General features: G+C 38.9%; 1 protein-coding gene across 5 annotated transcripts; it reads right to left on the bottom strand.

Annotated features, from left to right (window-relative positions):
- Positions 1-448: 448 nt before the first annotated feature.
- kdm4c (lysine (K)-specific demethylase 4C) lies at positions 449-24870 on the bottom strand. 5 transcript variants are annotated; one of them, XM_055205500.2, is made up of 22 exons: positions 24720-24870; positions 23015-23193; positions 21074-21249; positions 20564-20678; positions 20021-20214; positions 19846-19895; positions 17912-18015; positions 17693-17830; positions 17388-17581; positions 17072-17238; positions 12024-13777; positions 10838-10949; positions 8784-8965; positions 8466-8688; positions 8075-8151; positions 6981-7036; positions 6715-6823; positions 4726-4914; positions 3036-3206; positions 1454-1573; positions 1274-1366; positions 449-1129 (listed from the first exon to the last, which is right to left on the bottom strand). In XM_055205500.2, exons 2-22 carry the CDS (start codon positions 23156-23158, stop codon positions 965-967), a joined length of 4533 nt encoding a protein of 1510 aa, XP_055061475.2. In that variant the 5' UTR covers positions 23159-23193; positions 24720-24870; the 3' UTR covers positions 449-964. The 5 variants fall into 5 exon arrangements, with proteins under 5 accessions (XP_055061475.2, XP_073720750.1, XP_055061476.2 ...); XM_073864649.1 differs by lacking the exons at positions 19846-19895; positions 20021-20214; positions 20564-20678; ... (1 more) ...; positions 23015-23193; positions 24720-24870 and adding an exon at positions 4385-4459 and having other exon boundaries at positions 17912-18069; XM_055205501.2 differs by lacking the exons at positions 4726-4914; positions 19846-19895; positions 20021-20214; ... (2 more) ...; positions 23015-23193; positions 24720-24870 and adding an exon at positions 4385-4459 and having other exon boundaries at positions 17912-18069.
- Positions 24871-26339: the final 1469 nt, after the last annotated feature.

Raw genomic sequence — 26339 nt, 5'->3', positions numbered from 1 at the left:
CTATTGTTGTGACTAAGATGAAGATCAGAACACATTTTATGACCAATTTATGAAGAAATCCAAGTAAGCCAAAAGGGTTCACATAGTTTTTCTTTCAACTCTATGCTATGCATTTCTACCATGAAGATGGTCAATCATTATCAAAACAACAACATCCAAAACCTCTTGGGACTTTAGAATTTATAAAACAATACCCTTATTCAAAAGAGGTGTTTTTGGAAGTGCCTTAGCATTCCTATGCCATATTTTAATACCTTTAATGGCAACAATATTTGCAAGTTTTTCAAAATAAGTTGTAAAATCAGTGTAATTGCATTCATTTAGTACTGATGAATTATATATATATATATATATATATATATATATATATATATAGGCCCTTTAGAACAACTACAGCTGTAAATAAACTGGCAAAACGGTAAGAAAAAAAAACAGTGAAAAAAGAAAGTTCTTTAGTTTTTCTCCAATTGTGAATCCATATGAAGAGTGTGTGTTTATTCAGCTGAGGTCAACACACAGTTCACAAAGCAAACATAAATCTCTCATTTTTTCAACAGCTTTAAGCACCACTTAGAAAAGAAAGAATAAACCCCAAAATAAATAAAAAAGCTTTAAGTAAAAGGTGACATGTGCTTTGCTGGACATCAGTAGCAACTTTGACATTTATACTGTTAAGCTCAAGGCTTGTAGTGTTAGTGACTAGTAATGGTGCATGGGACAAGACGAATAATTTACAAAGCAAGCATGCAGGAAAAATTAGTCTGAACAGTGTTGGGGACAATTATGAGATTACAATGCTACAGAATACCATTAGAGGCCAGAAAAACCTCTGGAATATAACAGGAGAAACTTCTAATTTAGAAAAACATTCTTGTCCCTGACATATGAGACCACAGTATTTCTGCAACGTTTAAAAATCATGGGCTCACTGATACACAATCTTGAATGACGAAATTGCAAACAGTCAGTTGTATTTGCTGCTATGTGTTTCCAAGGCCCTTGCGAAGGTTCGAGGGCTAATATGAGCGATGTAATCTGTCTGGAACCGGGAATTTGGTGTGCGTCGCCTTTTTCGTTCAGCTTGTGTTGTGAAGAAGGCATCCTGGAAACGCATGCTTGAAGCTGTGGACTGCAAAACGCAATCACGCAACCAATACAACCAAATCAAGCATTCACCACACAACACAGAAAAACAATTGATCAAAACATGAAAATAGTACAAACTGTAGCTTACTGTAACAAAAAAATAGGATTATATAAACTGAGAACTCACCAGACGCGCTTTGACTTTTTTGGGTAGGTCTTCATCCAAAGTGTAAATGTCCTCTCTCTTTGCTAATACTTGAGATCCATCTTCAAATTCCACCTTGCACATACAACGACACAAGATGGTGTAGCATCACTTGACATTTATATGGGAGATACAGAGAGGTTATGTTGTGCTGGTGTATACCTGGTACATATATGTAGTGTTGGAGCCAAGGTACTTGGCTCCATAATAAAGTCCATCGGGCCATTTCACCTGCACAGCCTCCCCGACCTCAGGAGGCCCAAGCTGGGCACAATCTCTGCTCTGTAGAGGGAAGGAGAATTTGATTTCACTCAGAAAGATTGTTAAAGGGATAGGTTGGCCCAAAATTATATTAAACCCATGATTTACTCACCCCGAAGCTGGCCGAGATGCATATGTCCATAATTTTTCAGACAAACACATTTTCAGTTATTTTAGAAAATGTTTTAGATCTTCCAGCTGCTAAACAGTAAAGTCATGGGGTCCAGCTCCTTCAAGTCCAAAAAATGTGCATACATCCCTCCCCAAAGAAATCCAAACGGCTCCAGGATGACAAACAAAGGTCCCCTGAGGGTTCAGGAGAGGGTATCAGCGTAGTGTACGCACTTTTCTTAGTGACGTATGACAATTGCGGAGGGAGGGAGCAGCAGAGAAACCTCCGTAAACTGCGTACGCTTCTCATCTTGAATGCGTACGCGACAAAGATGGCAGCGTTACCGGAAGCTAGTTATTTGCGTTTATAAAGTTTCAAATGTGGAAATTTCTACAACAAAACGGCACAGATTACCGTCAGATGGCCTTTTTTTATCATCCTGGAGCCGTTTGGATTTATTTTGTGAAGGATGGATGCACACTTTTTTGACTTGAAGGACGTGGACCACGTAACTTTACATTTGATTAACCAAAAAATATAAAACATTTTCTAAAATAACTGAAAAATTATGGACATATGCACCTCGGCAGCTTCGGGGTGAGTAAATCATGGGTTAAAGGTGCAGTGTGTAATTTTTAATAGGGTCTCTTGACATAAATGCAAAATATTATTCAAAACAATATGATCAGGGGTTTAAAAAGACCTTTCATAATCAACCGTTATGTTTTTATTACATTAGAATGAGATGTTTTTATCTACATACAAGGAGGGTCCCCTTGCACGGAAGTCGCCATTTTGGGCCACCATGTTTCTACAGAAGCCCTTAACGGACAACATTTTTTACTAAGTCCTCTCCGACGATGACATGTTTGTCCGGTGGTGCCTATCATAGTTTCTCTATGTGTTTCAAAAGCAAGGGGTGAGTAGTGGACTGAGCCTTGGTTGCAATTCACAACCTCACCACTAGATGCTGCTAAAATTTACACACTGCACCTTTAATAGCATTTTTGGCCGAACTATCCCTTTAACACTGGGCCATACTAACAATGTTGTTCTCACATATGTATAAGAGAAACCGTATAGGGAGACTTTGTAAGCATACACATAACTTAAGAAATATAGCTATGCATTTGTTTAGTATCTTAAAGGCAATATTATATTTTTAAATATTACATTTGTTTAATTATTTTTATATGTTTTTATATTTGTTTTTATACATCACATACCCTATAATACATTCTATAATCTACGCTAAAAGCATAATAATGTTAAAGAATATTGTTTTAATGTTTAACGCGATTAATTGTTCGTTTCTATGGATTAGTACAGTTAGTAATAGTTATTATCAATAGAAGTGATAGCAACATTTACCACAATGTCTTCAGGGAATGTATCATTGCTGAATGAACCATCGTCGAACATAACTTCATAAAATGTTTGGGCTGTTGCTTGTGTAACACGGGAGCTATAGTAACGCAGGTTCTTGTGCTTGCTGATCACCGTCTGCCCCACTGTCAATTCACTCCTGCTCACTTTCACTTTCTGGGCAGAGAAAAAAAATATTGTGTCAATGACAAAATGCTTATGTCTGAGTTCTAATTAAGGAATAATTAAAGGCACAATATGTAAGATTTTTGCATTAAAATATGCCCAAAAAGCACTTTCCACAAATATATATCCGCCATATAATCCAAAGGTGTGTTTCACTTTGTCCCCCCTGACATCAAAGTATCGCCAGAGCTATTCAAAAGTAGATCGCAATAGTTGTCATACACTGATCAATATGCACAATGGCGCAAGCAGTAGTACTAGTTTGTATGCGGAAGGAGTCACGTCTAGCACTCTGATTTGTTGCGGCTTCTATCAAGGGCGTACATCATAATGTAACGGTTTTGTTACATCATTCATGAGCATGAAGTCCTGTCAGATCAATTCTTATTGACACTTAAGGTGAAGACTATAACTCCCCATAGGTCCACGCCCTTTAAAGCATCATCAAGCTGTAGCCAGTTGTTGCTGTTCTAGCAATGAAAATTACACATCGTGCCTTTAATTAAAATGTGATCTTAATTATTCACCCCCGTGACTTTCAATTTTTGCAAAATGTGGGCTATTCCTTAAATTTCTCACAAAAAAACACAAAATGCAAATCACACAGTAGAACAATTACAATAATATACATAAATTTTTAAATTTCATAATCCACTTTTTATTTCATGACGTAATGAATACTGTTTACGGGTCCAATACTCAGCTAATTTCAATAGAGTATATTATTTAAACAGCCGTTTAGGACACTATTTATTCATATCACACATTTAAGTGACAATTCACAGAATCACAGACAGCAATAATAATTTGAAAAAACTCATGTCCATGAGTCCATGTCTTCTCGGATTTTGTTATGGAGATAAAAATTAGGATCAGGGGTGGTTGGTAGTTTTGCATTATGCAGTATTGCATTTTCTGTTATTTGCCTATGGCATTTGAGATCGGTTGGACCTGGAAGCGGTGCATGACGTCAGACTTAAAAAGCAGATTAAAATTCATCATAATATTTGAAAGATGTCAAGATGGTTTAACTACCCCAAGATGACAATGTAGTAGATGTTTGGCAATATCTTAATTAGAATTTTAAAAAGTGATGCAGTGAATGTTTTTTTTTAATATTCATTATTAAATATTGATTCTTTGGCTTCAGAAGAAATAAATAAACCCACCGGTGTCATTTGGATTACTTTAATGATGGATGTATGTGCTTTTGGAGCTTTGCCATGATGATCCCCATATAAGATCTGGGATGACATGAGGATGGATAAATTATGTGAGAATTTTCATATTTTTAATACATGAACTATACTGTACGTTTACGAACATCACATACTCTGTGTTATAAAATTAAGTAAAATACCATCGGAAAACAAGAACAGACAGCACATCAATAAAGGTGAAGCGGAAAACCCTTGACAAGCTGAAAAAATCTAAAAGCATTATTTCCAATCAATATGGCTGTATAAGTGGTTTTGAGATCAATTCATCTATTTTTGTGGTCTACACTTACAGCACTTGAGCTCCGTGATTGGTGTCTGTGACAGGTGATAAAAACCACATACGGCCAATCATCAGGCTCCATGGGCACTCCGGCAGCATGAGCACAGGTGACATGGAAAGATGTGGGACAACGTCCACATGAGCACTGAATACACGCCCCAGACAGCTTTTTTATCCTGTTACGACAATATATACACTTCTACAGACAGAAAGAGAAAGAGGAAAATTTGAATGTGTATGAACAGAGTAACAGTTGTTTATAACTGTGTACACCAAAGAGCTTATTCCAGTATGCTGATTATATAAAACTAAATCGGATGCTCTTTGCCTCTTTCATCTTGTTTCATTTTACGAGCACGTGAAAGTTTCATCAATTGCTCTGAAATGTCTGAGAAAGCACTTACGTGTGCATGTACAAAACGTTGTGTAGCATGTTTACTGACAACACAAGCAGCATGCACACACATAATATTAGTATGCGTCAACTAAAACCTGTCATTTCTTCCGTTCGTGTTTTAACGAAAGCAGAGAGACTCCCCCCACAGACCATTCCCCTAAAAAACTATCAGGACAGAAGCGGTTGAAAGTGGACAAAAGGGACGGATTAAAACACCAGGTGTGAATAGGCATGTGTATCTATCATCCGCTTGTGACCCTATTGACCAAAATGCATCTTAATAGCGAGTATAAAAAGGGCCACCATGTTACCACACATTGGGTCAACATTTCTATACTCAATAATTGTTAACAAAACAAACTATTTGCGATGTCAGATACTTCTTTCTGTGGATATACAGTATCAAAGCATTTTGAAAGCGCTTCAAATGCCCACAACTGGGCTTTTTTTAGAAAAGCACCTGCTGGCTAAAAACCATTTAGTGGATACACAGCCATAACTTATTTCTACACTGATGCTCTAAGGAACATTAAACTTCTTATGGGCTTTTAAAAACCCATTTACATACAATTTTATAGATGTTTGACAACCCTTAACTGTCCTTTATTTGGACACCACTTTCAAATTAATGTGCTTGGCACCCATTACAAACAGGTGGGCATATGATGCTGGCCCTAGAATTTTCAGGTGTTTGATGTATCAGCCCCCATCTCCACAACGGCTGCATAGGTGCACCGGAACAATCCTTCCCAAAATGCATTAAACTTTCGTTTACAAAGACGTGAAACTCACCGAGTGGCCAGGGGCGCTCACCGACATGCTAACACAAAAATCACTGCAAAAGATGCTTTCCAGCAGGTTTTATCATAGTTTTTGCCAACTCCATTGACTTGTATTAGATGTGCTGTGAGGTACGGTATTACTCCGCCGCCGGGAACTTTGTTTGTATTCTTGCAATTGGCAAAGGTGGATTATCGCCACCAACTGGGCTGGAGTGTCTATTATTCAAGCTATCAACGGAAGAATATACGGGTGTGAGGCGTTTGGATAAATAGGTCCACAAGTTTACAACGAATGGTAAAACACCTGTTGGAAAGCATCTTCTGCAGTGATTTTTGTGTGAGCACACCAGCGAACACCCCTGACCACTCGGTGAGTTTCACGTCTTTGTAAACGAAAGTTTAATGCATTTTAGGAAGGATTGCTCCAGTGCACCACGCAGCCACTGCAGAGGCGGGAGGTGACACAACAGAAACAGAACAATTCCCAGGTCAGCATCATATGTCCAAATTTCAGTCAAAACCGCTCTACTTCATCACAAACAATCCGAAAACAGGCACCAAGTGCAAAATACCGAACTTGTCCTTCAACTCCTCAACCCCACTAAAAATAGTTGGGATGATTTGAAAAATAAACTGGGAACAGATCTCCACTGGCACTGGTTGAAACATCTAGTGGACAGCCTTCCCAGAAGAAGGAACACCGTTAAACCAACAAATGCAGGACCAACTCACCAATTCAAATAGATGTTCTGCAAACATACATTGTCCCCATATTCATATATTTAGTATTAACATAGAATATACATTTGTGTTTACTTACCAGTTTATATCTCTGTACAGGTATGGCACTGACGTCAATAGGAGCTCTCTTCACCACGTCAATGAACTTCACCTCAGGGAGACCCACAGCGCACATCACATGGGCCCATCTACAGATTGTATAATTCATAAGCCTTTTTTTTTAAAACACTGGCCTGCTGAACTCCTGATTGCTTAATGTGTCTATTTTAACTACTGGAGAATGTGTGTAAAAGCACCAGCGTTCTGGCTTGTTTTTTGTATTACACAACACTATATTAACTATACCTGTTGTCTGAAGTTCTTTTTAAAGCACCTCCTCTTAGGTTACACAAACAGCATCCCTGTTTAAAAAATAATGATAGAAACATATAGACATGAATATTTTTTTTCTGTGCAAACAAATGAAGAGCTCAGATGCAAAAATGAGATAATGATTTTAAAGGGGACATATCATGAAAATCTGATTTTTTTCCATGTTTAAGTGCTTCTATCAACCTAGAAAATATGCAAAAGATCAACCCAGTAACTACGTTTTGGTAAACAATTCTCTGCAAGCATGTGAAAAAAATAGGTCATTGAAATGTGGCTCCCCTTGTGATGTCACAAGGGAATAATACCACCCCTGCACTATTCAACCATGGCACTGCCGTTTAGTGCAGAGATCAACTCATTTGCATTTAAATAAACACAACTCAAAAACTACTGACACCTACAAAGTGGCAATTTTAACATGCTATAATAAATGATCTATATGATATGTCAGCCCCTCCAGAAAAACGCGATTATGCGATCGCATGATTCAACGCATAATCAGCCAAAGTCTGCGAGGGCTGCATTTTTTCAAATATGCCACACTTTCGCAGCATAAATTGCAGATTTCTGTGCGCAAAATATGCAGGGCTTGCATGATTTCATAATTCCCGCATTTTCGTAGCAAAAATCACATATATCTTAGCAGAAAGTTAATTGAAAAGCTGCAAACTGTTTTAAGAAAACGTGCCGCAAGATCAAGGATTTTTGCCCGCAACAATCACCAAAAAAATCCGCGTTTTTCTGGAAGGACTGATATGTACTCTGGGGACATCAAAGATTTATTTGACATCTTAAAAAAGTCTTGTGAAATGTCCCCTTTAACTAATATACGTTCATTATATACTTTTGCTTTAAATCCGACTAATCCCGGCCTCTAATGCGACTAAACCCTGCTGGTTTGTTGGCAGAATCATTTAAGAGTGTGATAAAAAAAGCTCCTTTACAAAAAACATGTCAAACACACTTGCATGTGAGCAAGTTTTGCATCTGAGCTCCTCAAATGTTAAACTAAAAAGTATGTTATTATACTAATAGAGAAAACATTGACTGATTGAATGATAACATACAGCTGTCAGGTCTCCGCTTTCACATCGGTCACATGTCCACACTGTGCCGATGTCATGAGCTGCAACACCGTAACAACCTGTGGACCAATCAAACTATATAAACTATGTTTACATTCTCTTATATGTATATGTGATCCAGGCTGTGTATATGTATATTATGTGTATTATGTATATGCGAAATCCAGACTAAAGTCTCACAATCTATAAGATTAGAAGCATCAAAATTTGATTGGCAGAATGTTAGTGACTTACAGTGGACCACACCCTTTAAATGTAAAAAATGCAGCATCGACATTTCTTTTCTTGTGTTACACCAATTATACCTTTATCTATATATTTATCTTTTTAAATTTGGAAATTACTAAGTTGTGAGGTGATCTTTTAGACATACTGGCATGAACTTGAACACAGCAATTGTTGCAGGCCACAAGAGGACTGGATCCATCCTCCTCCAAGAGTGTGTTTAATGGGCAAGGACCCTCCTCATATGCAAAACAGATTTCAGGGATGAGGGGTCGTGATCTCGACCCTGCCTCCAGTGGCTCCGGGGACTCCTGTGACTCTGTATCAGCACTCGTTAATACTTCATGCTTTCTTTCATCCATATTTTCACCCTGCAGGAAAGCAAAAACAACTTGTCTCATACTCTAGCACATACATACAAATCAAACCCTAAACTAGGTTTGCAGTATCCGTCTCCATTTGTTACCTGACAGTAAGGCATGAAGAGGGTGCAAACAGCACAGTGCGGAGCGGTTTTAGCTGCAGTCATGTTGTGCTCTCTTTCATATTGGAAATGGACTTTCCTGTGCTGCCACAAATGAACAAAAGGTTTTGCCCATTCCTCAGTCTCTGGTTCCTCTTCTTTAGATTCACACTCCTCTGTGGTCTCTGAAACACACACATTATTAAGCACTTTCATTGTCATTTATCAGCTGAAATACACACAAAAAAAGAGCACAAAAAACATATGAAGCTCCTACATAAAGATGTTTGAAGCAGGTCTTATTTTTAGAGGTTTTTATGGCGTTCAGTTCTGATAACAGTGGTGGAACTTCTGCACATTTACACCCATACAGCGAAGTCATACGCTATGTCCAAAACCACCTACTTCCATACTAATACAGTGGCAAGAAAAAGTATGTGAACCCCTAGAAATAAACTGGTTTATTCTATAGACGGTTTCAGTAGTAACAACATAAACAAGCGTCTTTCGTGGTCAACACGTAACTTCCGGTAAACTCCGCTAAGAATAAATAACAACAAAGTACTTTACAGGACAAGTTCGGTATTTTACACTTAAAGCCCTGTTTTCAGATTGTTTATGATGAAATAGAACGGTTTTGACTGAAATTTCGACATATGCGGCTGCCCGGAGAATTTTTGGGTGTTTGTGTTTCAGCTCCTACCTTTTCAATGGGTTTAATGGTGCACTGGAACAATCCTTCCTAAAATGCATTAAACTTTCGTTTCCAAAGACGTGAAACTCACCGAGTGGTCAGGGGTGTTCACTGGTATGCTCACACAAAAATCGCTGCAAAATACGCATTCCAACAGGTTTTATCGTAGTTTTTGCCAACTCCATTGACTTGTATTAGTTGTGCTGTGAGGTACGGTATTACTCCGCGCCGGGAACTTTGTTTCTATTCTTGCAATTGGCAATGGCGGATTAGCGCCACCAACTGGGCTGGAGTGTCTATTATTCAAGCTCTAAGCGGAAGAATGTACAGGTGTGGGGCGTTTGGAAAAAATAGGTCCACAAGTTAACAACGAATGCTAAAACAGCTGTTGGAAAGCGTCTTTTAACGCGATTTTTGTGTGAGCATGTCATTGAGCACCCCTGACCACTCGATAAGTTTCACGTCTTTGTAAACGAAAGTTCAATGCATTCCAGGAAGGATTGTTCCAGTGCACCACCAAACACACCGTAAAGGTAGGAGCTAAAACACAAACACCCAAAAACTCTCGGGGCAGCCGCAAATGTCGAAATTTCAGTCAAAACCGTTCTATTTCATCATAAACAATCTGAAAACAGGGCTTTAAGTGTAAAATACCGAACTTGTCCTTTAAACGTAGTTTATTTACATAACAAGCTAAATAAACAACACATAGATTACCTAGGAAACCAAAATATTTGTTATTTTCGACGAGGTATTTGTTCAAGAGTTCAGTTTCGCAAATTGTCAGATCATTAAACAAACTGAAACTCGAGGTAAAGTTCAGACCAGACGCGTACTGTGCACCGCACGTGCACCCGATAAAACGGTCTATAGCTCAGTGGTAAAGCAATGCATCACCAATAGAAAAGGTCTTGGGTATGAACTCAGGGAGCACACATGCTGATTAAATGTATACCTTGTAATGCATTGTAAGTCGCTTTGGATAAAAGCGTCTGCCAAAAAAAAAAGTAGGCGAAAAGCAATAGGCGAGTCGTGTAGTATGTCCGAATTCATAACAGTAGGCGAAAAGAAACCGAATGACCTATTACTTCCGGCAAGATCACAGAGTGTTTATTCGACACTTTACTATCCCACGAGCCCCCGGGAGAGGAGTTATCCAACAAAGAAGAAGGAGAGGTGTTTGTTTTTTCAAAAATGTCCAAAAGTGGTAACGCAACTCTATTCAAATGCAAATACATATATTAAACAGCTGTTCCCTGTCTCCTGTTCCCCTATCTGTCCTATCTGATTTACTGCCATCTCTCCACTGTCCTCTCTATTAAAACCATAAATGCCCAAAAAGCAAAAAGAAAAAAACATTTACCATCATCACTGGCAGTCTGTTGTTTTACAGCACTAGGTACAGCTCTGGCTGTTGGCTTTCTCAGGGGGTGACGCCAACTCTTGGTGGTCTTCTTAACAGTTTGTACGTGATACTATGTGAGAGAAAGGTGTGAGCGTAAGAAAAATATAACTCATACAATGCTTTGCACAATCATAAGATATTGTGGCCACCTTTATTGTGTGTATATGTGAATATCTTTATCATGCTAGTAAAATGTCAATATAAAAATAGTGTCCAAACTAGTTTCCAGCACCAAGTTATCTACCTGTTAACAAATGGAATTAAGAAAATGGAATGTAGCATGAAAAATGTAGCCGATCAGAGCTTATTTTTTTGTCTAAAATACTGTAGTTGATTCTGATTGGTGAATTCATATATTTGTGTATAATGACAATGAGCTCAACTGAATTTTTAATTTATTTCCTTGCACTCTTAAAACAAATGTGTTGTTCTTAACTAGACACATCTCTGTGTTAGTTTTGGAACATTTAGTGTTGTTTTAACACAACTTGTGTTGTCCCTTTAATTTATTTAAAGACAAAATCAACACAAAGTGACACATGCTAAAGGAAAATATCACAGTTTTTCAATAGTTTACTATGTTCTTACCTTAACTTAGATGAATTAATACATACGTATCTTTTTTTCAATGCGTACACTTTTAATCTTTGTACAGCGCTTTTATTTTGTGCCACCATACTTACTCATGTAACTACTCATGTCTTTAAATAGGGAAAACATGAAAGTGTTTGGTGGCTTCCAAATTCATCCCTGTTTGGAGCCATAGGAATGAATGGGGCTAGGCTAAATGCTAACACATTCATGAGGTGTTGTACAAAGATCAAAAGTGCACGCATTGAAAAAAGATAGGTATGTACTAATTCGTCTAAGTTGAGGTAAGAACATACTAAAATATTGAATAACGGTGGTGTTCTCCTTTAAATATACAACACAAAACAATTAACACATTCTTGCTTCGTGTGTGAGAATGGTTTTCTTCTGCCTAATCATAATGTGCATTTCTTACATAACATGCAGTTATAAAGGTATTTTTGATCAATGAAATTAGACTGTGGGTGTGGCTACTCAAGCTAATCCCTGATTTATCACTTGGTTTCATTACACCCGGTTTGGACAAGCTGCATAATTTAGCACCAGAACTCACTGTGCACACTTCCCCTGGCTCCAGACCTGCTTCCCCACATTCAGGGTCGCTCACAGCGTTCTCATCACTGGATTCGCTGCTGCTGTCAGCACACTTATCTCCCGATTCACAGGAATCCGATTCGCTTGCGGACCCATCGTTTTCCGACTTGGCACCTTCGTAATACTCTTGACTTTTGATCTCCTCTGGCTGAAGTTGCTGAGAGCCTGTCTGCTCTCCAAGAACACAGGTTTCAGCTGCTTCCACTTCCATCTTCTGGAGCTGTAAATCTGGAGGAAGGTTTGGTGTCATCTCTGACCCAGAGCACTGCATGGAGCTGCGTTCCAAGTTGCCCCAGGCCTGTGTGCAAGGCGAAGAGTTTGGAGAATCATGGAACTTGTCTGGTTGGCAGCCCGATTCAGACCACATAGTGTAGGGAAGTGAGTCATGGGCGTAGTCTGTGAGACTGCTCGCACCTTTGGAAATACCCACCGCCAGCTCAGGCTCCAAACTTTCAATGAGCACTGCGGGATTCTGGGAGCTGAGGTTTTTCCAAATGGTTGAAGTGAAAGGTTTGGAATCTACAAATGTGCTCGCAGATGCAGTGAGAGTGCTGGACTGTTCTTCAACACACACAGTAGTTTGTTTGTTATCTGATGAAACATCAAGAGGACATGAGCTGTCAAAAATTTCAGAGGCCATGTTTGCTACTGCAGAACATTGCTTAAGACTGTTAGTAGGGATTTGTTCAGCGGACAGTGGAACTGTGGAAGTGTGTGTGTCCTTGTGTTGAGTTGTCTGGTTTGCGAATGGTAGTGTATATTTATGTCCTTCCTGTCTGAACTTTTTTTCTGGGGGTTCCCATTGCGTTGAGGTGGAAGATGCTAGTTCTGCTATACAAGTGTCTGAGTTATGTGATTGGCTGAGATCTTTTTGGGTTGTAGTGAAAGACCAAGGAGGACAGGCGCTTTGAGAACAAGTTGCCATGTCATCTGTTAAAACAGGAGGTAAGTTTGGGTTTTCCAGATGGAGAGCAGGTGCTGCACTAGTGTTCGGATCATCACGTAGGAGTTTTTTGGAGTCAGTTTGGACAGCCAGAGTAAGAGAGGGCATTTCTGGTGCGAGAAATTGAGGATTCAATCTTTCATCTTCCGTTAGCTCGGGCGTCAATAGAGGCATTTCCGAAAATAAAGCAGCATGTTGGATTCCAGAGTTTGTCTTGCGTTCTGAGGAGTCTGAGGCTAAATGGATTGAGCTTTGTTCAGTGTAAAGTGCTGATGCGCCGCAGTCGATACCGCTCTCAGTCAAGATATCGGCAGTTGTGTGGTCCGTTTCAATTTTAGCTTGCTGGGATCCACTTTCCAAAAATAGAGCTGCAGTACCTCTGAATTCGAGGGATGGTAAAGAGATCAGCGGAGTAGGTGTAGAGGCAGATTCACAGTTCGAGTTTACCATCTGATTTGAACTTTCAGCAGTTCTTTGTGAATTAGGAGTCACACCTACAGTCATGTCACTCTCTAAAGATTCAGGTTCAGGTCCAGGCTGCACATTGGAGTTTAAGCTCATGGACACCTGATCTTCATCTAACATTAAACACTCCTGAGCGTTTGTACGACCGAGATCAGGGTCTCTCTGGCAGGATGTAGTCGTGAGGGGAGGGGTCAAGGGTCTCTCTGGGGATGAGCCTCTGAGTTGTCTGGAGGACTGGGCCAGCAAGTCACTTTGTACTCTTGTCACTTTAACCACGCACATTTGTCGGCATGAGCCAGCAAGCCCTAAGAACAAACAAAAACACAAGCAAATATTGAAGTTGCTGCTGATAGTGCCATTTCTTTCCACACTGGCTGGTTAGTTTTAACACCCAATTCACTAAAAGTGTGTTGCTAATTACACACTCATAACATTAGTGTTGAATGCAAATTACAAAGCACAATTTCCCATCTTACAAGTCAGTTACAAGTGTTGGTTTCGTACACACTGCAAACTTTCAGCAGTGACAACCGCATTTAAATGCGGGAGTGAATCCCCTATATGTTCATTTCATTTCTGTACGGAACAAGACTGAGTGCCGAAAATGTAATGATTGAAACAAGAGGTAACCATAGGAACGTTCTGCCGTCTTGCGTGGTTATCATTAAAAGCTTTGACCAAAATAATATTACAGCGTTATGTTTTGCTATAAACCTCCTTCTTGGCATTGTTTGTTGTATTTGTGCTTACATACCATTCTGATGCTTAACCGTTTCTGGCTTACAAACCGATCAAGTTTTTGGTGTTATTAAAGTAGAAAGGTGCCGGTCCCAATATTTTTATCTTTGAGGTAAAGCATTTGGATTTATTTCGGTTTCTAATTGGATTTTTCTTGTTCACTGTTTTTTATTCAAGATCTGGCAACCCTAGTAAGCAAACACTCGTGCCTCTGTCATTTTCTGCAGCGTGCATAAAGAAGAGTTCTAGGCATTTATTTTTCCAGAAAAGAGACCCGTCATGTCCATGATGCACATTTAAATACTTCTTCAACAACTAGTTGTTCAGTTTGGTTATGTACTGTACACACTGTGCAAAGTCTCAGTAAATGCGGTTGCGCATTGTGCCCTATAGTTAGATCATCCTATCGTCAGCCTGTGAGATCGCCGATACACGGTAGTATCGGGAGGAGGGGCAATAGTTTACTCATTCATTTATTTGCAAATTTTTACTAATTTACGACAAGCCACATGATTGGTGGACAAAAAACAATAGCTGATTTACTTTAAGGGCAGCTGGCAACACTGTCACGGCCGCAACCTTTTTAAACCTGATGCCAGCATACATCAGACACAGAATATGCTGGAAAATAATGTGTGCATTTATACAGGTTTACTGTTTAAGTATTGTTTACAATGTTTGCATGGTAAATAAAAAAAGGAAAAAACAAAAAACACTGGCAACTACGTCAGCGATCACGTCATCGAAAATGCTGGCAAGTAATTTGTGCATTGTTTGCATTGTAAATAAAAAAGGGGAAAACAAAAATGTTGGCAACTATGTCAGCGATCACGTCAGCAGCATGCCCCATAGTCTGCTCGTGAATGCGCACTTATGCTGCGTTTACACCACCCACTGTAGAGGCGTGAAGCGCGAGTGATTTCAATGTTAAGTCAATGTGAAGACGCGTTGACGCGCGTCTGGATGTCTCGCAGCGCGAATGAGGCGTTGGCCGTGGTGCGGAAGACGCGTTTCCGCCTCATTCACGCGAATTGAGCGCCCGGCGCGGTACGCGGGGTATGCGCGAATGGTGCTTTTTGGGCATGTTGTGCATTTTGTGTTTGACGTGAATTTGCGACTGACGCCCCAGTTTAAAAATTTCAACTTTGGCGGAATTTCACGCCGCGTTACGTTAACCAATCAGGAGTCACTCATTCAACCTGAAGGAACACTTGATATTTTCCGTGCGCAGTCACCCGGAGCTATACGACACAAGTTCTTATTTCTATAGAAACAGGAATAAAAAGGACCTCGCTTGGAAGAGTGTCAGTGAGGACATTGGGCAACCTGGTAAGTTGTAATACACTTTTCACTTTTGAGTCACGTGACGTTTATTGACCCGCGCCGTTTATTTTCCCCCTATAGTAAGGTTACCAAATACAAACCAGTGACTCTCTCGATAAATGCACAATCAACATCAGTCATCTTGCAAACAGACAACCGCATAGCACTTGCCCCTCCCACAAGAAGCGGATTTTGCCCCTGACGCCCATCAAATTCTTGTTTTTTCCGCACATCTACTTCTTTCTCTAGACGCGCGAATGCATTCAAACTGTTCAAGCGGTAAACTAGGCGCGGTAGACGCGATTTTGCCGCCTGAAACATGGTTGGTGTAAACGCAGCATTAAGGACCAAGAAGGAAAATAAAGTGTTGAATAAAATCTTTCGTTTTGTTTTCTTTGCGCACAAAAGTGTTCTGGTCACTTCATAATATTATTATTGAACTACTCATGTAATTCCTCTCATATTATAAGCTCAGGGGCGCGGAAGAGTCGAGTTGTACGCATTACAAGTTCAGGTGCGAACAAAAGTCCAGGAAGCACTCACTATAAGTTCAGGTGTGAGAAGGAGTCTGTGCCGCACGCATTACAAGCCCTCTCACACAAAGTGAAGCCCACAAGCCCTCGACCATATGTCTTACTAATGTCGATAGAAGATAGCACAACCCTAGTTGTAATTTGGTTGTAGAATGCGGTTGTCAGTCCTGTAATACACTAAAGAGTGTATTTGTGCGTGTACAAAACAGGAATAAGCACTAAAAAGTGAAGTGACAAACGAATTTACATGCAGTGTGTACGAGGCCATTAAGTTGCGAAAGATGTATTAGGGCTCAGTCACACCAAAAGCGTTTATGGCAGTTGCAGGCGCCTTTTTTGAATGATATTCTATGGGCAGGACGCGTTTGCGCGCTGTTTATGCGCGCCGAGCGCCTTGCGGTTTTCTGCCGCCTGCCGCGCACGCGTTTTTGAAGGAGCGCTGAGAGCGGAGGAGCGCCTGACGTCATTCGCGTCTTCCATTGTCCAATCGAATGAGGGGAGAGGCGGGCCTTACGTTGTGGCGAGGGAAGTTTACAGTTGCTTTGAAGAACCGGACTCCACTCGCTCACTCTCTCCTGCGTGTTTGTGCTCCTCTTATCCTCAAACAAGGTCAGAGCAAGCGCCCTCTTTTTAAAGTTTCTGCTAATATGACAGTTAACAGCAAAAGAGCGCTCACGCTTCAATATTTGATTGACAAGACAGCTGACTCGGTGGTTGCTTAGCAATATGAAAAGCCGCGCTGCACTTCTCTTTTTTAAAAAAGGCAGTGCGTCGCGCCTTGCGTTTGCAAGCGTTTAAAGCGCTTTTGGTGTGACTGAGCCCTTAGACTACAACAATCTGACACACTTAGTAATTGGCTCTTCTTCATCATTAGATTCATTATAATTTACTGCTGACATGACTGCAAAAAAGGTGAATCGCTAAACTGCATGCAAATTCGCACTGACAAACAAAGCTAAATATAAAAGACACAATGTAGATTAAGAGATAAAATGAAATCCTAACCTTTCATTTCATTTGAATGCTGTTGTTCTTTCTTGTGTTCCACTAGGCTTTCCTCTTCCTTGTTATCTGATGATAAAGTTGCCCCTCTACTCCTTCGAGCACCCCTTCTCACTGATGTGGTATCCACGGTTTTCGATTGTTTGGAGCATGCACGTGGGTAATGGACACTGTTAATGGACAAAAAAATAAGGTCTAGATAACAGCATACATTGCAACACTGACACTACTTGTGTTATTGCAGCGTCAAATTTGTAGTTGTGGCACAAGAAATCTAGCTTGCATATTTGATTAGAGTGTCGGGTCAACTCCTTTATACCTTTTGGTGGTGGGTGTTTTCCTCCGACGTCTCTGAAGCCAGCTCTGCAGCTCAGGTGTGGTGCTAGGCGTGGCTAGGGTGTGATCCAATGCGCATGTGTCTTTACCTTGTGTCCAAGCCTGGTAGCGTTCTGGCTGGAATCGTCTGACAAACGGGTCCATTGAGATCTTCACCATGTCCTTACTGCACGTACACTGCAAGACATGAAGGTGTGCTATATCTTCATAAGCTGTAGGTAATAAACAAAATTGCACAAAAGCAATTCGACAGACTCCCAAAAAGCCAGCAACAGTGCCTGTAAATACCTGAGTTGCAACTTTGCCATAATCAATCCACCGGATGCTGGCAAAGTTGGTGGATTCAGCACAGTTGAAGCCATGGTTGAATCCAGCATGGTAACCATAGGGAAATGTGATCATAAACTCCCCCGCCTCCTGTGTAATCTGTTAAAAGTCATCAGTTTATTGTGAAGACTTCACAACAGTTAAAATGGTTAAAATATTTTTTATAAGACTCTGGCTTGCCTTATCAAATGGTATGCTGTATTTCTTTAGTACAGAAGGGGATATTACAGTCATCTTGTGCCGCAGGAATGCCTCACAGCTTTTATAGCTGTTCGGAAAGAAACCTAAGGAAAATAATACATTTATCATTCCAACTCCAAAACCATATTTGTAAGGGGTAAACAATAAGGATGGCCTCCGGACCCAGGGCCAGTGTGACAGCATTTTAGGGTTTTTGACAGAACTGTCACAAGTTCAGGCCAGTGCTGTGTTGTCACTTTGTTGTGTTTGATGGTCACGCACATGTGTTTAGTCTGACAGCAATAGTGTTTGCATCAATGATTAAAATGGGTTGAAAATTATAAACAAAACGTTTTCCAGCAAATGTGTAAATTTGCAGCTATTATAGAAAATAGAAACAAATACATTATTTGCTATAAATTGCTTTTACGTCTGGTAAATATACACTGTAAAAAATTATTTACTTTCTTAAATTTTTTTGTTAGATCAACTCAGAATTTCAAGTCATTTTAACTTACTATTATTTATCTTGACTCAAGGTAAAAGACACAATTGCAAAAATATTAAAAGGAAAACGAGTAAGTATGGCAGCACAAAATAAATCGTGGCGATTTTTTTAAGCATAAAAAATGGCGGAAGAGCACTTGTTTGCAGCACTTCAACCTTGGCGTGCAGTAACATCATCACTCCTGACTACTCCCCCTTTCATTCAAACTTACTCCAATATTACTACGGGCAGAGGTCTAAGTGATCTTCCGCCATACAATATAGTTCTAATTTTTCATCTGCTTAAAAAAATCGCCACATTTTGTTTTGTGCCATCACACTTGTGTAACTACTTACAGTATGTAACAGTCTTTAAATATGGAAAACATGGAAGTGTTTGGTGGCTTCTAAATTCATCCCTGTTTGGATCCTAATGAATGAATGGGGCTAGGCTAAATGCTAACACATTCACGAAGCGCTGTACAAAGATTAAGTGCACGCATTAAAAAAAGATAGGCATGTATTAATTTGTCTAAGTTGAGGTAAGAACGTAGTAAAATATTGAAAAATTGTGGTGTTTTCCTTTAAGGCTCAAGTTTGGTTTTATGCAGTACAGTTTTACAAAACCATTTACTTTTCACTTGGTCTTTTGCATAAAACTAAATTTTTTTTATGAATTTTACATTTATGCATTTGACAGATACGTTTATCCAAAGTGACTTACAGTGCATTACAAGATATACATGTTTATGTGTGTTCTTTCTCTGGTTTCGAATCCATAACCTTTTTGTGCTGTTAAAGGAATAGTCTACTCATTTTCAATATTAAAATATGTTATTACCTTAACTAAGAATTGTTGATACATCCCTCTATCATCTGTGTGCATGCACGTAAGCGCTGGAGCGCGCTGCGACGCTTCGATAGCATTTAGCTTAGCCCCATTCATTCAATGGTACCAATTAGAGATAAAGTTAGAAGTGACCAAACACATCAACGTTTTTCCTATTTAAGACGAGTAGTTATACGAGCAGGTTTGGTGGTGCAAAATGGGGCGTGGCGCTTTTCTGGGCGGATTTGGAGGAGGAGCTATGTTTTGTGGCGTGGTAGCACTTTTGGGAGTACTTCGACTCGCCTGAAAAGTCCGCTCCCCTTCTCACTCTCATAATGGGAGAGGGAGGGTGTTACTGCGCCGAGTCGAAGTACTCCCAAAAGTGCTACTACGCCATAAATCCTCTTTTAAATCCGCTTAGAAAAGCTAAGCTAAGCTAAGCTAAATGCTATCGAAGCGTCGCAGCGCGCTCCAGCGCTTACGTGCACGCACACAGATGATAGAGGGATGTATCAACAATTCTTAGTTAAGGTAATAACATATTTTAATATTGAAAATGAGTAGACTATTCCTTTAACACAATGCTATTCCAATGAGCTATACAGGAGCACATATTTACCTATAGAGAGACGCTCTAATCTCTTCCCTTGCTCTGGAGGGATTGCATACCTGCAGAATTAGGACATATATTTAGTTTTTTAACTTTTTTTGTTACAAGCTCAATGGCAAAAGTAATTGGAAAATCAAGTAAAGACTATAATTTCTAAAATACATATCCAATGAGTGTGTCCTACCAGGATTTGGGCTCGCCGAAGTGCAGGTAGTTGATGCTGTAGAGGTCCATGTCTTCTGTGTGCCAAGAAAAGCTGGTCTTCCACATGCCAAAGTACAGATATGGTGTGTTTACTCCCTGAATCGACACACCGCAGTCTTCCTCTATCACATCCAAGATTGAGTTCAAGTGCCCAATATTCCACTCATCAATGCCCTGAGATCCAAGAGGTATACAAAATCACAACTACAACCTACTTACCAATACACACAACTACTGTTACAAGATACTGTACTCATTTTCGGGATATATCGGACATTGCATTTGTACAGTACTTAATTATACAGAATCATTCAAAACCTTAGTATATACTATAGCATCATGTTTTTTACATCTGATAACTTCAACAAGTTGCTCAGTTCAAGGGGACAGTTGTTAAAATATATGCATGCATGAAAAATCTTTAATTCAAGTGTAAATTTAACAGAAGAAAGATATATGATTACAAATTCATACTCATTATTTAAAAACTATTTAAGACTATTCTTAAATTCTGCATCCTCACCTCATCGTAGAAGGTGCCGCTCACATCAGCACCATAGATGGGAGAGACAAACGTCAGATTCTTCCAGTACTTCCTCTCCAGGTCTTCATAGTTCAGGTATCGAGGTGTGCAGTACCTGAGTAGGTAAATCACACATCTCCTGATGGCCTTTACAATTGTAGACAATCCATAATTTCAAGGAAACTTAATACAAAGTACAGCACAAAAGAAAATGCCATTTACAGCTGCATTTAGCATGGCACACAGTATTTGATCATAAACTACTTGAACTGAGGCACACAAACCTGGTACCTGCAACTTGTTACACCCCTAAATATTACATGAATTACATTTATACAAATACAACCTAGCTCATAGGTTCTGGCATATGACTGGAAAAATAAAAGCAGCAAATGCACTAAAACATATTATGTGCCAAACTTAATTTGCATCCTTTAAATGTAGTTAAGAGTAGAATAGTGGCATGTTACTTCCAATCCAAACAGTTGCATTTTGGTGCGCGTCACTTACATGTCACTGTTGGCCAGTCTCCGAAACTCCTGCACAGTTAGAGGCTTCTTCTGGATGTTGTACTGAGTAAAGAGTCCTGATTGGCCAGCCACCATCTGCTGTATAGGGGCTTGGATTACAAAATCATCAATATCGTCGTAATTTTGGCGTGGCTTCCAACCCTTAGGTGGAATAACCTGCAAAAAAATTCAGATCGGCTTTAAGTATTTGGAGTGATGAATTAATTTTGTTCCACATGCAGTGTTTGAACTGAGGGGAGTCGTGGGGTTCATTAGCATAAATGGACGCCATGCCCCTACAAGAAAAACAATTTATCTTGGGGTTATATTGTGCTTTGGTTAATTCTTCCAAACAATTGCTCTGAAATAAAATTACTTGAGTGAATAGAAAATATATTTCGGTCTCTTTTGTGAACTGTTTAAAAAAGATCTGTCTCTTCACCTAATAAGAGTTACTATGCTTCATTAATTCATGGGTGGTTATACTCACGTTTACCTTTATGAAAAACAGTATGCTAAATTGTAAATTTCTAATGACGAATAAAAGCATGGAAATGATTTACTGTATGTACCGTTTGTTTAAATACCTTTATTGCTTTATATTTAAATATTTATTGAGTTAGCTTATATCCTTTAAGTGGTTCTCTAATTTGAAATTAAAATTACATTTAATATAAAATTATATTTAATACAAACATCATTGGCTTTTACATGTATTATTCAATTTAAATGGATTTTCAACTACTGGCCCACTTTGAAAACGTAAATTGTAAAGTACAGCAACAAGCACAAAGTGCACAAACAAGAAATACTATGGCTGTGTCCGAAATCGCCTACTTCCATATTATATGGTAGATGAAAAGCAGTAGGCGAGGCGAGTAGTATATCCGAAATCACAGTATTCGAAAAACAGTAGGTGAAAAGTACCCGAATGACCTACGACTTCCGGCAAGATCCTGAATTGTTCATTCAATGGAAACTTTGCTATCGGGATCCCTAGGACTGGAGTTATCCAACAAAGAAGAAGATGTAGGAGAGTTGTTTTATTAAAAAAATGCCCGAAAGCGGTAACGCAGCTTTATTCAAATGCAAATATATGTATTAAACAGCTGTCCCTTGTGTTTAAATTGCGCTTGTTTAATGCCATTCCAGTTAACAACTAGCATATGTCATGTGATGTATCAACATGGCAGATGTAGTACGGCCAAATTCATAATATAAAGGATTATTAGGAACATCATACTAATACTGTGTTTGACCCCCTTTCGCCTTCAGAACTGCCTTAATTCTACGTGGCATTGATTCAACAAGTTGCTGAAAGCATTCTTTAGAAATGTGGCCCATACTTATAGGATAGCATCTTGCAGTTAATGAAGATTTGTGGGATGTAAGGGCATGAAGCTCCTATTCCACCACATCCCAAAGATGATCTATTGGGTTGAGATCTGGTGACTGTGGGGGCCATTTTAGTACAGTGAACTCATTGTCATGTTCAAGAAACCAATTTGTAATGATTCAAGCTTTGTGACATGGTGCATTATCCTGCTGGAAGTAGCCATCAGAGGATGAGTACATGGTGGTCATAAAGGGATGGACATGGTTAGAAACAATGCTCAGGTAGGCCATGGCATTTAAACGATGCCCAGTTGGCACTAAGGGGCCTAAAGTGTGCCAAGAAACATCCCCCACACCATTGCATTAATGAGAAATTGAACAGGTGTTCCTAATAATCCTTTAGGTGAGTGTATAGTACCTACTGTTTTAACGGTCGATATGTAGGTACTTCATCTAATTCAGTACCTACTGTCACAGTATGCGATTTCAGACACAACCTATGTTTCTGTACACAAAAAATGTGACACAGCTATTAACGGCTGCAGCTATGTTATACAACATAAGTATCGCTCACACACACAACATACATTCACTGCAAAAACCCAACCTTAGCTAGGCCGGCACGATGAGCTCCCTGAGACTCCATATACACCAAGTACTGGTTGAAGTCTTTAAACTCCTCCATGGTGGGTCTGAAAGTCATGATTTTACAGGCAGGGTTAGCAGAGGCGTTTGCCCCGGCACCTGCCATGCTGACCCGTCCCTCCTGCCTCCCAGAGGCTTTACCTGAAGAGCAATGAACAAATTAGATCATACACTAAAACAGGACAATCATAATAAAATGTTTTATCTTATACGTTATAAAAGTTAAAGGGATATACCCAAAAATAAAAATTCTGTCATCTTTTACTCACGAAAATAAATGTCTGTTTTCTGATGAACACAAAACTGATTATGAGCCCCATTCACTTCCATAGTAGGAAAAAATTATATGGTATACTATGGAAGTAAATAGGGCTCATGAATGGTTTGGTTACAAACATTCCTCAAAATATTTTTCTTTGTGTTTATCAAAACAAAAAAATGTAAGCAGGTTTGTAACAGTAAATGATGACAGAATTTTCATTTTTGGGTGAACTACCCCTTTAAGATAAAACCATATTTACTATTTCCAAACAATGATTTAATTTTCTAATATAAACTACAGACCTAACAAGCATACTGTTTAAGTAAAAAAAATCTGTAGGGTACTTTTGTATTTGTTTACTGTAAACGGTATTAAAATTCCTGGATACTATAGTGTAATATTGTAATTATTAACATATATCACAGAATTTACTATAGTTTATCTGTTCTCTGACGTTTATTGCACATAATACTAGTTTACAAATGAACAAAGGTAAGGCAATTAATGTAATATACTACAGTTTACTATAACTGCAGTTCAACTAATGTTTAATACTAAAATATACTACAGTACTACAGTTTATCAAATCAATATATATCAAAAACATTACACAATAATATAGTATACATTAACAACGTGTAGTAATAATTTAATATACTCTACTGCAGTTTACTATAATAAATACTACAGTATATATTTACTACAGTTTAATAGCTAGCTATAGGTATACATAAGGAAAAGTGTAATGATTACTATATGTTACAATACTATAATTTACTACAGTTAAGTACTACAGAACACTTTAAAATACATGAACAAATAGCAATTACTACAGTATAATATACTACAACAATATACTATAATTTAGTTAATACTAAAGTAAATTACATTATTAATATCATTATCATGTGGATACTGCTAACAGTAGCCTACCCACACGAATATTTATTTATTCTGAAGATATTTGCTGTTAGATCAAATTTGTGCCATAAATTTATTCGCGACGCGTTAGATTAGATCCGATTCCGTATTGAAGCACAATGCACCAAGCTGCCACAAAGACATTTATTAACGTCTAGTTAAGTTTTAAATGCACGGGCCCACCCTCATAAACTGCTTATAAAACAATGACATAAAACGAGTAATGAGATTGGCGAAATGTATGAATAAAATATACGCTCTTAAGTATAAGCTCGTGCGTTCTCATTTTAACGTTCTGTATATAACTGTGATTGTAGTAAGGACAGGAATTAGTTAGCTTATTAGCTGCTACAGTGATAATATCAAATGTCCAGTACTACAGTTTCGCTATTGTAGCTGTTGTCTGAGCCCATAGTCTGGAGATTAATGGGCGTCTGTGCTCGCGGTTCATCCGCGATCTGTCACGCGTTCGGATTAGAAATACCTCAGTAAACTGTGATCGTGGGCACGCACTCCAGTCCCTTTAAACGTCCCAGCTGATGCACTTCATGACAGCTCTCTCTTCTCACACGATTTCACCTCTGCTTCTCTTCATCTCAACCTGAGTTTAGAAGAGTACAGCGCCATCTAGTGGCCTGTATGTCATGCTATATTAGACCATACCACACCTCCGGGTTCTGGGGACTCATTGCTCTGCACATTTTGTTGAGAAAGCAATGGTTCTGTCAGCCCTGTTTGTTTCTGGTAACAGAATTGTGACTGCCTTGTGTCAGAGTTTTTGTATCCTGAATTCTTATTGTGGTGTTTTGTCCTTTGTTTCAGGTTATGGACTCATCATGGTCAATTGTCTCTTGTCTGATTTTCAGCACCCTTGATGTGTTTCTTGTTGCTACAGTATGTGCTATTCTTTGTCATGCTGTGTCTATGGTGGAGCATGAAGTCTGGGTTCCATCACTTATAGTTTGACATGTGTGCCGTGTGGTTGCAGTCCTAATGCTCCATTATCATGTTCACTTACGTCTTAGTTCTGGTTCATGGTGTCAGGGTCTAAATTCATGTTCTGTGTTTACTGTTTTCTGTGATTAGTGCGTTCCTGTGTTTTCTCTTGAACCCATGGCTCACAATCTTTATTTGCCATCTGCTGTAGGCATAATGTGCTGTGTTTTGTTTAGATGCACATGGCCATTGTTTTCTGTGTGTCATGTGCTCTCCTGTTTTGTGTCTTTACCGTGACCTCTTGTTCACTGGTTAATAATCCAATTATTAGTTCATCCCTTTCACCTGCCTTCCCCTCCCCTCCCCTCCCCTGTTTAATACCCTTGTGTTTGCTGTTCTGTGCCTGTTTGTTGTTTTATAGTCTCACTGTCAAGTTGAGCCATGAGGGGGGTAATCATTTGTTTTTGTTTATTTTGGGTTGTACTTTGGTTTGCGTTGGTTTTTCCCCCTTATAAGCCTTTTACTTTCTGGTCTATTTTTGGCTGTGGGCCCCTTTCAAATAGTTTTTGTAGAACAGCTGACTTGACTGTGTTTGCAAGTAGTGACACCATACTGTACCATTTTGTAGGCCTAATATACCATAGTGTAAATATAACAAACAAAAGAACAAGGGATAAAATATAAAAATAATGTTTAATTAAATGTTTTATATATTGGCTAAACAATATTTTAGTTTATTTAGTCAAAACATACCTTTAAAGTATAACTTTAAGAAAATAGATGACATAAGAGCTTATATTTGCGAAACAAAATACAAAAACAACTTTGGAAAGAGTCAAGACAACAAATAACAAACCTTTATAAAAGGTACAACATGCCTTATCTAACAAACAATGCAGAATTAGTCAGCACCAATAGCAATACACTTTTTTTTTTTAAAATGGGGTCCAAATAACAATGCTGTTGTTTTGCTTTTTTACTAATTTAATAGTACAGTTTTTTCATACAAATTGTAATATCTGTATAAGAATTTAAGTAAACTGGAGTTAATATGTCCATGCATTTCAGCCTATATAAAATCACAATATGATCTGAAAATATTTAAAGGGACACATTTTCCAGCTCCCCTAAAGTTAAAATTTGATTTTTACTGTTTTAGAATCTATTC

This window comes from Misgurnus anguillicaudatus, chromosome 3, assembly GCF_027580225.2.
Source record: "Misgurnus anguillicaudatus chromosome 3, ASM2758022v2, whole genome shotgun sequence".
Taxonomy (NCBI): Eukaryota; Metazoa; Chordata; class Actinopteri; order Cypriniformes; family Cobitidae; genus Misgurnus; species Misgurnus anguillicaudatus.
The sequence above is the reverse complement of the archived record's forward strand: the minus strand, read 5'-3'. Positions and strand labels throughout refer to the sequence as shown.